This window comes from Brassica oleracea, chromosome C5, assembly GCF_000695525.1.
Source record: "Brassica oleracea var. oleracea cultivar TO1000 chromosome C5, BOL, whole genome shotgun sequence".
Lineage (NCBI taxonomy): Eukaryota > Viridiplantae > Streptophyta > Magnoliopsida > Brassicales > Brassicaceae > Brassica > Brassica oleracea.
Window position 1 is genome coordinate 33,882,933 of NC_027752.1, and position 16,347 is coordinate 33,899,279.

Sequence of the window (16,347 nt, forward strand, 5' to 3'; positions counted from 1 at the left end):
AGAAGTATGGAGAAAAACATTAGCAAAACATGGATAATGCCACATGAGAGATGCTTTCAGATTCAGTGGGGAAAGGGAAATGAAATTTTAGTATTAATTAATCCATTCAGCATAGAGCTCAATCAAATAGCATAATCAACAGATAGAAGCTTATCAATTCACCAAATTTATAGCTGGAATAGTTACATAGACACTTCCTTCTCATTATCCTTACACTTGGTCATGTGGGGAAAGTGCAAGCTCAATGGTATCAAAATCCTTTGAAATGAATTCACAGACTTGTGGAGGATTATGTTTCCATGAAGGGAGTTCAGCTGGTATGCTTTTCCAATTATTCACCGAAGTTTGGAGTATCTGACAATTCTTTAAGCTTGAATCCTTTGACTCTGGATCTGAATGGTTTATGCAAAGCATAAACTGAATTCTTGATCACAAATAGACAAGGAACCATTTGCAATAAAATAAAATAAAATATAAATATATTTATAAGGATTCAACCCTAATCAATAGATGATAAGCTAGTGAGATGTTCATAGAACATCAATTTTCCTCGTTACCAAAGTGGAGTTCTTCGTGAGTCTTGAGTATTCTCTTACTAGTTGTGTGTCCGCGATTCGCATAGTATGTAATTAGATGAATGGTTTGTGTGAAAGTGTTAAGTCTTGTTGTTTCGGATGAAGATGAAAATTTGGTCGAAAAGGATTATTATTTGAGAAGTGGCGCCATTTAAATTCTTTGACAAGTCTAAGGGAGTGTTATTGGATTATTTATTTGTAAAGAGTTATAAAGATTTATATTTTTAAATGATTCTAGTGTTATTCAATCAAGACTTTTCAAAATTATGTTAAAATCTAGTGTTATTAGATTCAGAATTTTACAAAGTCAATAAAAGTCTTGTGTTATTCAATTTTTTTTTTTGAAAAATACTGATTTTGTCAATCCCTTATAATCTGTGGTTATTGGTTTATGGATTTTTCAAGTTTTTCTTCATAAAATCTATTATCAAAGTATTTACTTATATTGCACACTGACCATGTATTCTCAAAGGATTTTATTTATTAAATTGAATTATTATAATAAAATGTGTAATTCAACTCTCATTCTCAAATCTTCCGAGGTGAATTGTTTTTATCTATACTCCTAAGTCCTAAACTACCCTAAACACACATCACACATCACACATCTCACGAAGCTTCTATTCTCGTATAAAGTTTAGCAAAAACGTCTCCATTTTTATATATCTCTCTCAATAATTCATCCCTCAAATTCTATCACGTTCTTATATCTATGTTTTCTTCAGTAAAAAATTGCAGTCTGTTACCTCCAAAATCTGTTTCTTTAATTACCAGAAGATTTATAATTATCAAAAAAATTTGTGTACGATCCAAAACCTTATTACCAGTTGATGATGGTGAAGCAACATTAGAAAATCCCAGAACAAGATTTTATAAAACAAAACCACACAGTCTAATGCTATACTTGAAGATAAACTTTGAAAAAATTATAATTATTTTTAATTAAAGAATCAGTAATAATCTACAAAACTTTTTTAAAAAATAATCTAAGAAATTTAAATATCACTAAAACTCTTTTTAAATTCAGTAAAATATTTATTTTCCAAAATCATCAAAACTCTTTAAATTGTAAACCAATAACAGCCCCTAAAATTTGTGACTCTAGAACTTTTGAAAATTCTTTATTAATTATATATATAATCTATTAAAACAGAAGTACAAATTTGAATTAACCCTAACTTTTCCTAAATATTTACAATGTAATGCCACTGCAATTAAATTTAAATAAAAACTCTTGGAAAATATTTGAACACGATTTTCCTAATTAATTACAAAACCAGAATTTTCTAAAACTAACACACGACGTTAACTAAACCTACCTTCTCCTATTAATGCTCATATCTCACAATATATAATCATGTTGGATAATTTAGGAATTTATTGATTATTTTAAAAGACAGACAAACATCAAAAACAAATTAATACATGGTTCAAATCGTAAGTTTTAAAAAATTATAATATTATAGAAAATTGATTCAATATATAGTAAATAAAAATCATACTATAATATAAAATACATCATGAAAACATCTATATTTCTTTTCATAAAAAAATTAAAATAGTAATAATAATTCATAAATCATAATATAATATAAAATTTATAGACTACAAAATATTTACAGAAGAATCAAATCCAACTCTAATTAATCCGAAACACACAACAACAGTTTATGGTTCTTTTTCATTTTAGTAAACACCATATGAGCTTTTAACATTGGCATTATTTCAAAGCTTTAGTAAAGAAACACCATATGAGCTTATATCTTTGGCATTCCTTCAAAGAAGTTGGCTTTTAGTCTTGAAAAGTACTTACAATCACTGAGACCATATCGTCTACATTGGAGAAGAACGTTAGATATAAAACATATAAAGATAAAAATAGCATGCAATTAATCAGAGAACAATACAACACATACATAGGGATGTTAACTACAGGGTTAGGGCCCAGCCCTCTTTTGTTTATTATAAGCCCAGCCCTATTTTAACCCAACCCTATTTTAACCCTATTATAATCAAGGGTTAGGGCTGGTACCAGGGTTAACTCATTTAATTGAAAAAAATATTTCATTTATTTTTGTTCTTAAATTTTAAAGATAAAACTAGAAAAATTAAGATATGATATGATTCTTTCCTCCAATTTGTTGAGCATCAAAATCAAAAGTTTTCTTCCCAAAACCGCAAAATCGAGTTTTTGCTCCACAACTAAGAATAAAGTTTTTTCGTCAAAAAAAAAATTATGTTTTTTTCCGCCAAAACCTAATTTGAGTTTTTCCACCAAAACCACAAAATCAAGTTTTCCCGCCAAAACCGCAAAATCGAGTTTTCCCGCCAAAACCACAAAAACGAGTTTTCCCGCCGAAACCGGCAAATCGAGTTTTTCCGCCGAAACCGGCAAATCGAGTTTTCCCGCCAAAACTACAAAATCGCGTTTTCCCACCGAAACAGCAAAAATGAGTTTTCTGCCGAAACCGGCAAATCGGGTTTTTCCGCCAAAACTGCAAAATCGAGTTTTTCCGCCGAAACCGCAAAATCGAGTTTTTCCGCCAAAACTAAAACCTCAATATCGAGTTTTCCCTACAAAACCGGCAAATCGAGTTTTCCCGCCAAAACCGTGAAATTGAGTTTTACGGGTTTTCCAGAAAAACTTAATTTTACGTTTTCACTGGAAAATTCGATTTTGAGGTTTTGGCGAAAAACTCGATTTTGATTTTTTGGCGGGAAAACTCGATTTCGAAGTTTTGATGAAAAACTCGATTTTGCGTTTTTGGAGGGAAACTCGATTTTGTTGTTTTAGTTGAAAACTCGATTTTGCGGTTTCGACGGAAAATTTCGTTGTTCAGTTTTTGGCGAGAAAACTCAGATTTTAAGTTTTTTTTTAATGAAAAACATTATTAAATATTGTATAATAGTTGTGTGAATCAAAATAAAAGGGTTAGAATTTAAACCCTGGTCCTATTAGGGTCAACCCTATTTAAACCCTGTTTAAAAAATGAGGGTTAGGGTTACAAATGGGTTTGCAGGGTTAGGGCTAACCCTGTTAGGTTGAGCCCATATTAACATCCCTACACATACACATCATAACAAAGTGCAAGCTTACAAAATTTCAAAGTTGGAACTACGAATTATATGCAGCTTGTGAAAGTCTTCTACTATGGTGTGGCCAATAATAGTCTAACACACCTATTGCTAACACAACCACCTTGTAGGTTTTTATATATATACTTCGGACTATTTTTTACTGCAACCAACGCTCACTTAATGGGATATCCATCAAGGTTCCATGAGTATTTTCCTGAGGTTTTCATTCCATTTCTTCTCCGTCCAACATCCTGAGTTCACAAGGGATGTTAACCAAACCTCATCAGATTTTGTTGGCTCATCATCATCGTTCCTATGCCAGGTCCAATGCGCATGGGTTGAATTCACCATCTGAAGTTCGCCATGTCCAAAGCTTGCTTCCCTGAAGACTGACCACTCTGGTGACGGATCTTTATACCTGAAAGCGAAAAAAACATGATACTCTTTAAAATAAGTATCAACTGCTTTCATCATATGACAAAGACATTCAAAAGTGTGATTAGGTCCTGGTAGATAATCTGTTAAATTAGCTCAACAAAATTCAGACAACTAAGATGAAGCAGATTTAGCATGGACACATCAGAATTTAAAAAAAAAAAAAATTTACTTATAACATAGAAAAATAAGTTCGATAAAAAGACAGAAGTAATAAGTTTGAGGAATTACTTGCGAGCTAGTCCTTCTCTGTTTCCTCCATCTCCTATAGTTATATGCACAGGACCACATGGATCTGATTTACCATTGTTGACACGTTTCTGTCGAAGCATACGGAAACAAGAAGACAAGCTGACATATACTTTTTCTGTTAAGACTCATAAGAGAAGGTAACACATTTTTTTTTTATCTTACCGTGCGTTCATAAGCATGAACATGACCAGTGAATACAATATCAACCCCGCTCGCATAAAGCAAAGGCTCCATTTCAGCCATCATCCCATCGCCTTCATTTTGATGGGCATCGTTACTATTATACCACGGCACATGGAACAAGGCTATTAGCCACGGAGTCCTTTCTCGGTCCACCTTTGCGAGATCACCCTACACATATCATACACAACAAGAATGCAATGTAACATAAGCGGTTGATAGTACTTATTAATACAACAAAACAGTAACAGCAGAACCTAAGAAGCTAAAATGACAAAACAGTTTGATTTGTAACATTTTGCTAACTGCTTAAACCTAGTGTGGTAATAAAGAAAGATACACATAACAAATGGATCATAAGTAAAAGTTCTTACCTTTAACCAATTGTACTGATCTGAGTACCGATCATAATCAGTGTATGAGCCAAGCATGATCACGTGTACACCAGCAACCTCAAAAGAGTAATAAAGATTCGAATTTGATCCACTCTCCGCATACGGCATCTTCCACCTCGAGTTATACGACACAAACTCATCCACCACAAAGGGAATATTCTCTTTCTCATGGTTCCCCTGAGTCACCATCCAGGGCCTCACACTCGCCAGAGGCTGAACCAGCTCTCCAAACGTGTCCCACTTGTGCTGCATATAGTCGGCATAAGAAAGATCACCGGGAAGCAGATGCACTTCGTATTTGCATTGGTCGATATGATCTAGCGTCGACTTGGTCCAACCGGTTTGACCAAGATCACCAGCCACTGCGAAAGTGATCGGGAACCGAGATGGTGGTGTTTTGAGATGAAACTCAGGTCCTCCTCCACCGCAACGGTAATAGTAAACGGTGTCCGGTTCCAACGGGCCGATGACGGCATGGTGTATCTTCCCTGATCTGTAGAATATGTAGCTGTAAGAGGTGCTCTCTCCTTGACCGAGAAAAGAGTATTTCCCTGGCGATGTTCCGTATTCAACAAAGGAAGGGGAAGATTTGTCGTTGGTGACCCAACTCACTCGCATGTGTTTGTCTCCAGCCAATGAGATATGCACCTGCAAGCATAAGAAACAGAACCTATGATGTTCATTATCAATTGTATCATCGAACTCTCTAACTGCTTTCAGACAACAGTTTTGTCTTCATGATCAGCAATAGTAAAGATCTTGGCAAAGCAGAACACGATTAAATGGGATTATGGAATAAGAGTATTATTAACCCAAAATCGGATTTTTTTTAATTTATATTTTGCTTAAATTTGGAAAAAAGATCGGATTTTGCGGAGAAAAAACAAGTGTAGACCCACATGCAGAAGAAGAACAGACAGAGATAAGACAAGAAGAAACATGGGTTTCACAGAAACGGATCAGATCAGAAGAAAAACAGAGGAACGAGCCCTAGGGGGGAGCCTAAGTTACCTGCTCGGGTTGAGAAGTGGATTTTTGTTTCCATGGAAACTGCAAGGCTTGACGAGGCTTTGGTCGGACATAGTCATCTGCCGCCACAGAAGCAAAGAGTATCAAAGAGAAGGTCACAAGCAGCGTTCTTTCCATCTCTGCGAGGAGCTGCTTTCAGATTCAGTGGGGAAGGGAGATGGAATTTTTAGTAAATCTAAGCGGGGAGAAGAAACGGATGTCTATATGACCAAACTGCCCTCACTGTATCTCGTGTGAATGTGATGATTTTGAACACACTAATTCATATCGTGAAAGCATTTTTTTTTTGTTTGCCGACTAAAATCGTGAAACCATTACTAACAAAAGAAAAATGAAAGAAAGCTAAATGATATAAAAAGGAAAGTTAAAGAAAAAGTAAAACCGGTAAAGTGGGTGGTGAGACCAAGATGTGGTCAAGATGAGCAAATGACAAAAGGAAAATCCTTAGCTTATACGCAAAGAAGATAAAACAAAAAAAGATCATATCACAGACAAAACGTCGACCAGTATTTGAAAACCAAAAACAAATATAAAAAAGGAAACAATAATATAGTTGATACGTTCGAAATCTTTATTTCACTTTTTTTATAACACGTTTGTCTACCACACTGATGGGTATGCATTTCTGTTTGTTAAAAGTGTACATGAGTTTGATAGATCTAGAAAAAAACATGTGATATATATTTAGTTATTAGGATTTTCTCCCTGCCATCGGTTCATTTTGGTTGTTTTAGTAGAACTGGTTTCTAATTAGATTCAAGAATGTCTTCCTGTATTGCTTTTTCTTTGTGTCGTTGCTCTTTTAAAACAAATAATTTTGATGATGAATTAAGTTTATTCTTAGAAATCAGCATATCCATCTTGGTAATTAGCTTTCGTAAGTAAGAGATGCAACCTTATGGAGACTAGTTTAAGAAGTGAACATGTCTTCAAAGAAAGCACGGATATCACCTTTACTGATATCAAACTCCATAAACTTGTCAACAGCATCCTGCCAGTTTCATTCCGTGCGGTAAGAAGTTTGGTAAAGCCATGAGGACAGATGAGACAAGGGGTAAGTATGTGTAAGTGAGAGTAGCAAAAAGACCTTGAATGCTTGATCTTGAAACGATATGTTGTCAAGGTTAAGTTTATCCACGTTGTTGTTACTCTCAAAGATGTCCAACACGATGGCTGCTCTCTTCACCACTTCCTCTGGGACACCTTGCGAATCAATAAACAGTGAAATTTATTCTGTTACTTTTTAATCAACATTAGTAAATAGATCCCAACGATATTGCCATTAATTGATTATATAAAAATGTACCAGCGAGTAGTGCACAATGTAGACCTGCATTACATAAATAGGTTGATGTCATTTGGTGTTTGCATTATCGTATGTAGACAATGATGCAAAGAATTAAAATGCTTACCGTAACTCAGCAGCGTTTGTCCCGGGATTAACCTGCGTCAAGACCATTTCCTTAAACAATGACGTGAAGTCTTGATAATGTAGACAGTTTAGGTAGATTGCTAGTCGAGACTTCGTACCGATAAAGAAAGACAATTTCTTCCATGTTTGCAGATTCTGTATCTGGCCTCAGAACGCTCATTGTGTAGAATCGTATCTTCTCAGACTGGAGTAAAAGAAAAAATCAGGAATCTTTACGGATACTGCAATAATAGAAACTCGAAATTTGAGAATGTTGGTTCGGAGTACATACAACGGGCAAGCAGCTCTCGTCAAGTAGTTCAGTCAAGTGGGTGCATACTAGAACCTGGAAGCATGCAGCAATAATCCATGTCATGTAACATGCTACTTGAGGGTTGTCAGAGAATATATAAGGTATTATGGAAAGACAGACAAGAGAACGCTATACCCTTGGTGGCTCATTACATGAAGCAAAGTGACTAATTGTCCCACCAAGCAAGCCAATACCATCTGTACGAGTTTATGTAAGGCAGGAGTTTTTCACAAACACGTGCCTTTAAGTGCAAAGCAGAGAGCAGGTAAGTCCATAAACAGACAACAAACCTTCTGTAAGAGTGCCTTTACCAAACTCGTCCAAGAGACACAGAGATCTTGAAGTTGCCTGCCTGGAGAATGCAAGCCAATCACAATCAGTAGAAATATGATCATGACCCATGAACTTTAGAATAACAGAGCTCGTGAACAAGAAGTCACTAACTGATAAAAGTGACTAAGACCGGCTCACAAGTTCCTATCAGTAGCTTGGAATAAAGCTAAGATAGAGGCAGTTCAGAGATACCTTAGCATCATTCCCACTTGATGTAGATCAATCATAAATGTAGATTGCTCCGCGGTCATGAACTTGCTTCCCATTGCACAAAAGATCCTGTTATTGTACGACTGATCTTAGCAAGGACGGATATACCTTTAAAAAGAGATTCTAGAAGGGTGAAAGAATCCAGGACGTTCAACCTGTCAGTTAAACCAACAGTTGCAGCATCTGCTGGTACAAAGCTTCCAATATGAGATAGGAAAACAATTAAAGCCACCTAGAAATAGCAAGCCAGAAAGAAAGAATCATCGACTTTAGTTGTCAATTCATGGAGATGATATACACATTCATTGGAAGAAGAGAAACAAAAGTAAAGCCGACCTGCTTCACATATATGCTCTTTCCTGAGTAATTAGGACCGGTAATGATATGAATTCGACCTGAAGCAGGAAACGCTTGCAATCAGGTGATGAACACAGACTAGTTAACAAGTTATTCAAAACAATTTAATCAGCAATCAGCTCACCGTTATCATTTATTTCAGTATCGTTGGGGATAAATGTATCCACTGCCATTTCCTGCAAAACATGCCTGCCCTCCAGTATAGATATTAACCGATACAAGTTTTTGTTAGGAGTTTATGTATATATGCAACAATAAGACGTAAATGCAGCTAAAAGAGGTAACTTCACCTTCCATTCCGAATATCAAGCAATGATTCCATTGTCAGAACAGGCCTTACGTAGTTATTCTGATGGGCTACACAAGCCAACGATAAAATGCTACAAATGCCAAGAAGAATAAATGGTAATTAGTCATTACTCATGAGCAGCCAATCAGTTACTGTGAAAAAGTGTTATATTTCTCTACGAGGAGAGTAGGAGAGGCTAATAATGAAATGGGATATCTGTAGCTTTTGGAATGTATTGATTACCAATCAAGTTCTGCAACAAAATTAACTGCCTTCAACAGGTGTGCCGAGAACAAAAGTGTGTGCGATAGCAAGTCCCTTATAATAGCTCTCTCCATATCTGTCAACAATTTTTTGTTAAAAAGAATACATCATCTTACGCAAGAAGCACTGTGCCATGTAAACAATTAACCTGCACGAAGAGCATACCTAAAATTTTGTGGTAGATATCTCCAAGCACGTTGTCTAACTCTCTTGTCTTTGGAGTATGATAAAAGAATCGATGAGTCTCCCCATCCAGATCAGAGAACTACTTACAAGAGAGATTTGTAGGTTAAATAAGTTATGCTATGCATAGCGTCCAAACTATAAATTTCGAAATATTTTAACACAAACACAACGTACCGAAAATTCAAATTCTTTAATCCTATCAAGTGCAATTTCTTCAAGTTTTTCTCCAAAAATACACATGAGGTACCCTGCAGAACAGGTAAATCGACGGAAAAGTTATATTTCATTTACATAAAGGAATGAATCGTTATCCAAGTGTGGATAAAGACGCATGGTCATGATTTCTTAAATACACATCACAAATTGAAATGCTACGCAGCAATCTAGAAGCATAAGTCACATAGTTGAACTGATAATCCCAGGGCATTATGGTTCCAAGTGTGCAACTGTATCTCACTTTTGTTAGGAATCAGTGATTCTAATTCGTAAAAGGCAATTATGTTTAGAAAATCTTTCTAGCTAAACATTTAAGTATATAACACTGTATAGAACTTATGTGAAAACTAAATCGTGAAACTTCAGACCCACCAATTTGTTGAATATAGACAATACAAGGAGGGAGATTCTCCTTATGCAGATGAGGTAAGTGTTCAAACTCCATCGATGAAACCTGTGAGAAAACGGAATCATCCAAACGACACGTTTACTTCAGTTATCAATTAGGAGAAATTATCACATAGAAATAACCTCTTGCAGGAACTCCGGCAACCCCTCGTATATTTGCCTCAGCTCATCCAACTGGTAAAACAAGAAATGAATTACTTGAAAGAAAAATTAGAGATATGACAGCCTGAACGAAAACAATTTTTTATAGTAACCTCAGCACAGAATCCATCTTTAACCAATGTTTGATAACCCTTCTCTTTGCATCTAGTTACATCAATGACTCCAAGTACCTGCGGAAGTAAGTCCATGATTGTTATACATATCCTACGCATCTCTCACTCAGAGGCCTGCTGAATTTGTTTAAACGAATATCCAACTTCTGAGTAACTTTGAATTGAGACGTTTAAGAATTTTTGCCACTTTTAAATGTTTCATATAGATGGTCTCATTCCCCATTTTTAAACAAGATAATCATTTTATAAAGGTTGTAATTCTCCAAGGAAAGGAAAAGAGAGATGTTAAGATATGCTCTTTTGAAGAAGACACTACGGATTATAATGGAATGAGAGAGGCAGAAAACAACCAACTGACCAGTTCATATACATGATCTAGCTCTGTGCTGATACATAAGCCAGCCTGCAACATGGCAATAGAACTTAGAAAAACAACCATGCAATTGAATAAACGAATGAGAAAATAGCATTTGAAGCTTCATAAGCTGTTTGGTTATGAGAAATATTAGCAACCTTCTCAATAATGTCTAAGTTGAAGCGTCTCATATGCTCTCGGAGACTTTCTGAGACTCCAACTTCAAATATCTTATTCACGTGCAAGAGCGCACCTATACTCTAATGCACACAAAAGAGGGCATTAGCTTCTGAAACTATTTTTGTAGGATTCAATCGAAATTTCAGCTAGGATCTGCCCGAAAAGACTTCATAGGAAATCTAGTTACAGAAACCATTTTTAAAAGAAACTAATGAATAGAGTAGTTGGAGTGTAGTGAAGGAAAAAAATATAAGAAAGGCCTGCAAGCAATAAATGAGAGGAGATATGGAAGATGATCGTATAGTGAAACAATTACCTTCATAAAAGCTGTCCAATCATTACTGGTACACAAGGACGTCGGGGAGTTGAATTTCTTGTTTTCACATAAGAATGAGATATTTAGCAAAATCAAATGTGTACAAGAAAGAATCTACATAATCGGTATACAAGTTCACACATGGCATGCAAAGAGAACACTGATTCTGCCAACAGATTAACAATTATGGAATATATTCTCTGTGCCATCAGCTTCTAATTCAAGAATCTGCTTCACAGGCTCTTACGACTAAAGCAAATAAGCATGCTACCAGCCTACCACGAAAATATTTTAAATACAGAACAATGGTACCTTCTTACCTTGAGCAAATGGGATATGTCCTTCACAGATTTCAGTGTATCCCGCAAAGATGTCATCAGCTCTATAGAAGATATGAAAAAGGTAATCTCATACAGTCAAGAGAAACTTCTTAGTAAGCAACCGAAAACATTATTTGTCATTCAGAACAAATGATGATTGGGGTTTTTTATGCTGATAAGGCTTCAGAAAGCAGACTTCAAATTTTGTCCATTGGTTTCTCTTCTTTCTTACTGATTGCCAACTCCTAGTCTACTTGGCATAAGGCGAAGGAAAAAGGATACAGCATTGAGACGACGGTCTAACACTTCAAGATCCAGAATTGGCCTCATAAACCAGCTTCTGAAAATAGAGAGAATGAAACTGATACCTTAAGATTACATCATATCACTAGCTGCAGGAGAGTTTAATATACCTATCATTCAGATTTATTACCTTAAAAGCCGTCTACCCATTGGTGTGGCACACTGAAATAGGCCAGGTAAGTTAAATCATATATACAAGCAGTAACAACTAGAATGCCCAATGCAAGGAAAGCAAACCTTATTCATCATGCCAAACACCGAGAACCTTCATTTCAAAGAATCAGTGAAGATCATTCATAAGGCAGAGAAGAAGAAAATAGATATAACATTTAACAGTTGAACCATTTAGCCATTTACCCTTCTTTTGCCCTGCCAATGCCCATATGGCTTGGATGTTTATCTGTTTGAAATATCTGTAGTGCCTCGTGAGCAGCTGCATCAAGTTTAAGAAACTTGTTCCTATTGAAACATTTGTCAAGGATTTTGAGGCAGCACTACCATCCCAAAAATTTAGAAAATATTTTCACCAAGACAAAAATAAACAGAACAGAAACATTGGAGGATACAATGGTACTTCCATGACTGAGTCAATTGCAATTGACGCTGTCCCAGATTCGTTTTGTTCCAGGGTATCTACAATTCGTTCGCTTTCTAATATGGCAAGAAGACCCCCACTAACACGAACTTGGACTTCACTGCCTACATCCATCATTGAACTCAGCTGCAAGTTACAAGATAATGAAGAAACATCATACAATAATAAATGAATCATTTTATCAACTGCTAAATTAGTAGGAAGACCAACAGATAGCTTTGCTTTGCTTTACACAGAAAAATTACTGACGATGCCAAACTGTTTTCATTTTGGCATCAAAAGTATCAATAAGCTCTATACTAGCACGTTATACAATGAGATTAAAGAGAATCCATAGTTAAAAGTAACATTTCCTTGAGGTAACTTACATAACAAACCCGTTCTTTGATGTTTAGCCCTTCATCCATTCCTGTTACTCGAAGATATACAAGCCTACAAAATATTGGGGTAACAATCACTTTAAAATAGCAGATATTATGAGTCAGGTAAGCTATTACGACTAGAACTGCAGGAACCAGTTTCCTACTACATTCATCATGTCATCTGACTAACCGAAACCACCGCAAATAAGTGGAGCTGATTACGCTTTCTTTACCTGTGCCACGCTTGCTCGTAGCTGAATGTTGAGCTCTTTACCAGCTTCACCGTGGAATCCTCGTCAGTTCCATCTGTAGAATCAAATAATTATGCAAGACCATAAATTACAGGGCCCGTATAATCACAGAAAATAGATGGCCCCATACCACTCTTGTGCAGAGCGGATACAAAGGAATCTTCACTTTTGGTGCTTGTGTAAATGACCAATGGCTTCGCTTGATATTTGACTGAAGAAATACAACCAACACAAATGAAGCGAACAAATACCTAATGAGACCAGAGGACAAGTGTAGCAGAACAAAAACTGCAGAAAAGTAGCTGAAAATCAAGAACCTCCTTGACTCAAACTTTCCATTAAAAATGTGATAGACCAGTATATGAAATTGCATGCAGGCAACTACAATATGTAAAGATTCAATTTCATATCGTATTGAAAATCTATACCCATATTGATCAGAGTAAAATCAGAGCAATCTTCCTCCCAAAATTCAAGCACATGAAGCTGGCGTACACTACAGTCGTAGTACGAAACTCCAACTCTGGGGGGAAAAAAAACAGATTTTGTAAGCTAAATATGAGTTTCTCCATCTGATAACCAGCTAACGAAAGAAGCCAATGGATTACATAAGCATTCACTCAGATGTAATTGACAAATTGTTAAGTCTCTTAGCATATTTTCACAATAATATTCATGTCAAACAAGAATGTGAAGTTAAATTACTAACCGACGACCGTGCTGAATGCAAGCCATATAAACCTGCATTGCAATTGAAATAAGCAGATTGTAAGTATGAATGATTCTGATGATCTGCAAACTTTTCAACTCAGACGCAACGATTAGACTCTCACTAGTTCCGATTAGGCTAATCTAGGTTCAAACTTCAAAGAGGAGCAGCTAGGGTTTCGTCAAGCTCTTTACAATCGAGATCGGCGTAAATCGAAGCCGGAACAGATTTTGAATCTTCGAAATCGTAAATTGGCGAAAGCTAGATATCAAAACGACATAACATCCGTATTCTCGGGAGAGACGAACAGCAAAATCAGATAATATAATCGGATATACCTGCGATTCGGTTTCCGTTTCCTCCATTGCTGTGAGTTAGAAAGAGTAGAGACGTTGGGAAGATGATGACGGGAGAAGGGCGCGAGAGGGAATCGGAAGTCTCGACGGATTTTGAATCAAAATATCTCTGAATCGTTTTTAAGGAAATATTTCGAATTTTGTGTTCCGGATTGCAAATATCGAAACTTCTGTATAATATTATTTTGTGTGTGTTAAAATGTAACCCCCTAAACATTACTAATTACCATATTCATTTTTAACAAAAAAAAATGACATGTTTTTTTGACAGATAAGACATAGCAATTATTTAACGAGAAATTCCCGATAACATTTTTTAAGTTTTTATCCCAAAAATAGCTCTCAACGAAGAAAATAACTAAAATAAATTTTATTAAATTATCAAAATACATTTTTACCCTAAGGTTAACTAATCTAGACTTTATGGTTTAGATTTAAAGGATGGAGTTTTGGGGATAGGGTTTCAAATTTTAAAAAATGAAAAATAAATATTAAAATTTTCAAAATAAAAAATAGCTATTTTGGTCTTTTTTTTTTCTTGAATGCAATTTTTATGACAAAAACTTAAAAAAAACTATTTGAGAGAATTGTCTTTATTTAATTGTAACATGTATAATTTCTTTTAAAAGTATGGACAACTATTTAAAATGAGCCAATAAATGTTTTTTGACACACATAACGGAAAAATAATCAAAAAATTACTAAAAAGGATAATTATACATTTACTCTAAACATATATAGATATAAATAAATAATAAATAATAAAAATAACTTTTTCAGAAAAAAAAAACTTATTCAAAATTCAAAAAATTTCCTCAAATCAGTTTTCAAATTATTTTTTTAAAAAAATATTTCAGAATCCGATAATTTTTTTGGAAATATTCTAAAAATCTAATCTATTAATTTAGGGTCCTGTTTTTATCTACCATTAATAAGTCATAGTATAACCACTTAGAGAATTAGTTAATATGATATATTTGAATATCTCTTACATACTAAATCACAAGTCAGTTGGCCAATCATATTCTGTCACGTAATAATTATTTACAAAATTAAAAATTAATTAATTAAAACAAATAATAATTTAGAAAAATAAAAAAGCAACCGTATAACAGTTTATCAAAAACCGTTGAAAAAAAACAGTTTATCAAAAACCCACTACACTACCCATGATCTTTTTTTATCCACGATCATATACTTTTTAATACTCTTATATCTATTGGATAAACAAACAACCAATCGATCAAAAACAAAATAAGAGCTTTTTCTCCGTCTTTAGGAGCAGAACTGCCGAATAAAAAGAGATCAAAACTTACTTTTCTTTGAGTTAGAGAGATAAATTGGAGCTACGACGCTTGCTTCCTCTTCGTGTTATCTGTTTTGAACAGCTAAAGTTTGAACTAATCTATAGGTATTTGTTATCTCCTATAATGTTTCTCTTTCATCTGTTAGTGTGTTCTTCAGTATAATGTGTGAATATCTATTTATATATGTATAATTCTTTTACTATGTTTTCAAATTATTATGTCAACTAAAGTATTTACTCTTCTTTCATGTTTAGTTATGCCTGCTGTGAATTTATAATATTATTTTTGTTTGTAAATGGAGATACTGAAAGAATTACTAAATGTAATTAGCCAAAGAAACATAAAATGTGAGGTCAAAATTCGAAAATTATATTGAAAGCAAAAAGCATAAAGAAGGAAAACATGAAAGCTTCAAACTAATATTTATATCAAACAAGCTAATTAAAATTAATGTAAAAATATTTAAACAAATCTAACTTTATTTTATATAGTATGTTTGTGTTTAATTAGTGATAAGTAAGTTAATTTTTCTTATATATAGCTTAACTTTCTGATCAATCAAAATTAAATCATACATTATGTTTTTAGTTGTATATAATTAAAATTTGGTAAAAAAAAAGATTAGTTTTTTTTGACAAAAAAAAAAGATTAGTTTTATTTGTATGCAAAAATATTTTCATAGGTAGCATGGGTTCAATACTAGTTTACATTAATTAAAAACCAATTATAAATTTTATTTTATTTTAATTATAAAAAAATCTATTGAGAAAAAAATCTAACAAAATCTTATTTACAAATTTAAATATTTTTATAAAATAACATATTAATTAATTTCGTAATTAGTAATATAATATTGTTTTACATCAATGTTAACTAAAATTTTATTATAAAACAAGAAAATAAAATTATTCATTATTTTTATTAATTCTATAATTATATTATGTATTATATAGAAATAAAAGTGCAATATAAATATGACAAAATTATATTAAATAGATAAATTAAATTTGTTTTTATAATTGCTTAAAATATATAATATTTTTATACAAAAATAAATTTATAAATATAGGTTAAACTTTTCTATCTA

General features: G+C 33.9%; 2 protein-coding genes across 2 annotated transcripts; both read right to left on the reverse strand.

Moving 5' to 3' along the window:
• Window positions 1–3,493: 3,493 nt before the first annotated feature.
• On the reverse strand, window positions 3,494–6,276 carry LOC106295796 (purple acid phosphatase 18). The gene is made up of 5 exons (XM_013731781.1): window positions 5,927–6,276; window positions 4,895–5,563; window positions 4,503–4,691; window positions 4,320–4,408; window positions 3,494–4,071 (listed from the first exon to the last, which is right to left on the reverse strand). The coding sequence occupies exons 1-5, from the start codon at window positions 6,059–6,061 to the stop codon at window positions 3,846–3,848; spliced, it is 1,308 nt and encodes a 435-aa protein (XP_013587235.1). The 5' UTR covers window positions 6,062–6,276; the 3' UTR covers window positions 3,494–3,845.
• A 452-nt stretch (window positions 6,277–6,728) lies between these two features.
• Window positions 6,729–14,057, reverse strand: LOC106292914 (DNA mismatch repair protein MSH5). Its single transcript, XM_013728578.1, has 34 exons — window positions 13,936–14,057; window positions 13,598–13,629; window positions 13,317–13,411; window positions 13,019–13,099; window positions 12,871–12,943; window positions 12,644–12,707; window positions 12,247–12,401; window positions 12,038–12,139; window positions 11,918–11,945; window positions 11,811–11,842; window positions 11,660–11,717; window positions 11,378–11,464; window positions 11,058–11,114; window positions 10,720–10,821; window positions 10,565–10,609; window positions 10,186–10,263; window positions 10,055–10,105; window positions 9,896–9,977; window positions 9,482–9,555; window positions 9,287–9,386; window positions 9,101–9,197; window positions 8,859–8,948; window positions 8,693–8,757; window positions 8,548–8,606; window positions 8,367–8,443; window positions 8,194–8,280; window positions 7,959–8,020; window positions 7,804–7,865; window positions 7,648–7,701; window positions 7,475–7,560; window positions 7,357–7,388; window positions 7,251–7,274; window positions 7,032–7,147; window positions 6,729–6,935 (listed from the first exon to the last, which is right to left on the reverse strand). Exons 1-34 carry the CDS (start codon window positions 13,960–13,962, stop codon window positions 6,855–6,857), a joined length of 2,415 nt encoding a protein of 804 aa, XP_013584032.1. The 5' UTR covers window positions 13,963–14,057; the 3' UTR covers window positions 6,729–6,854.
• Window positions 14,058–16,347: the final 2,290 nt, after the last annotated feature.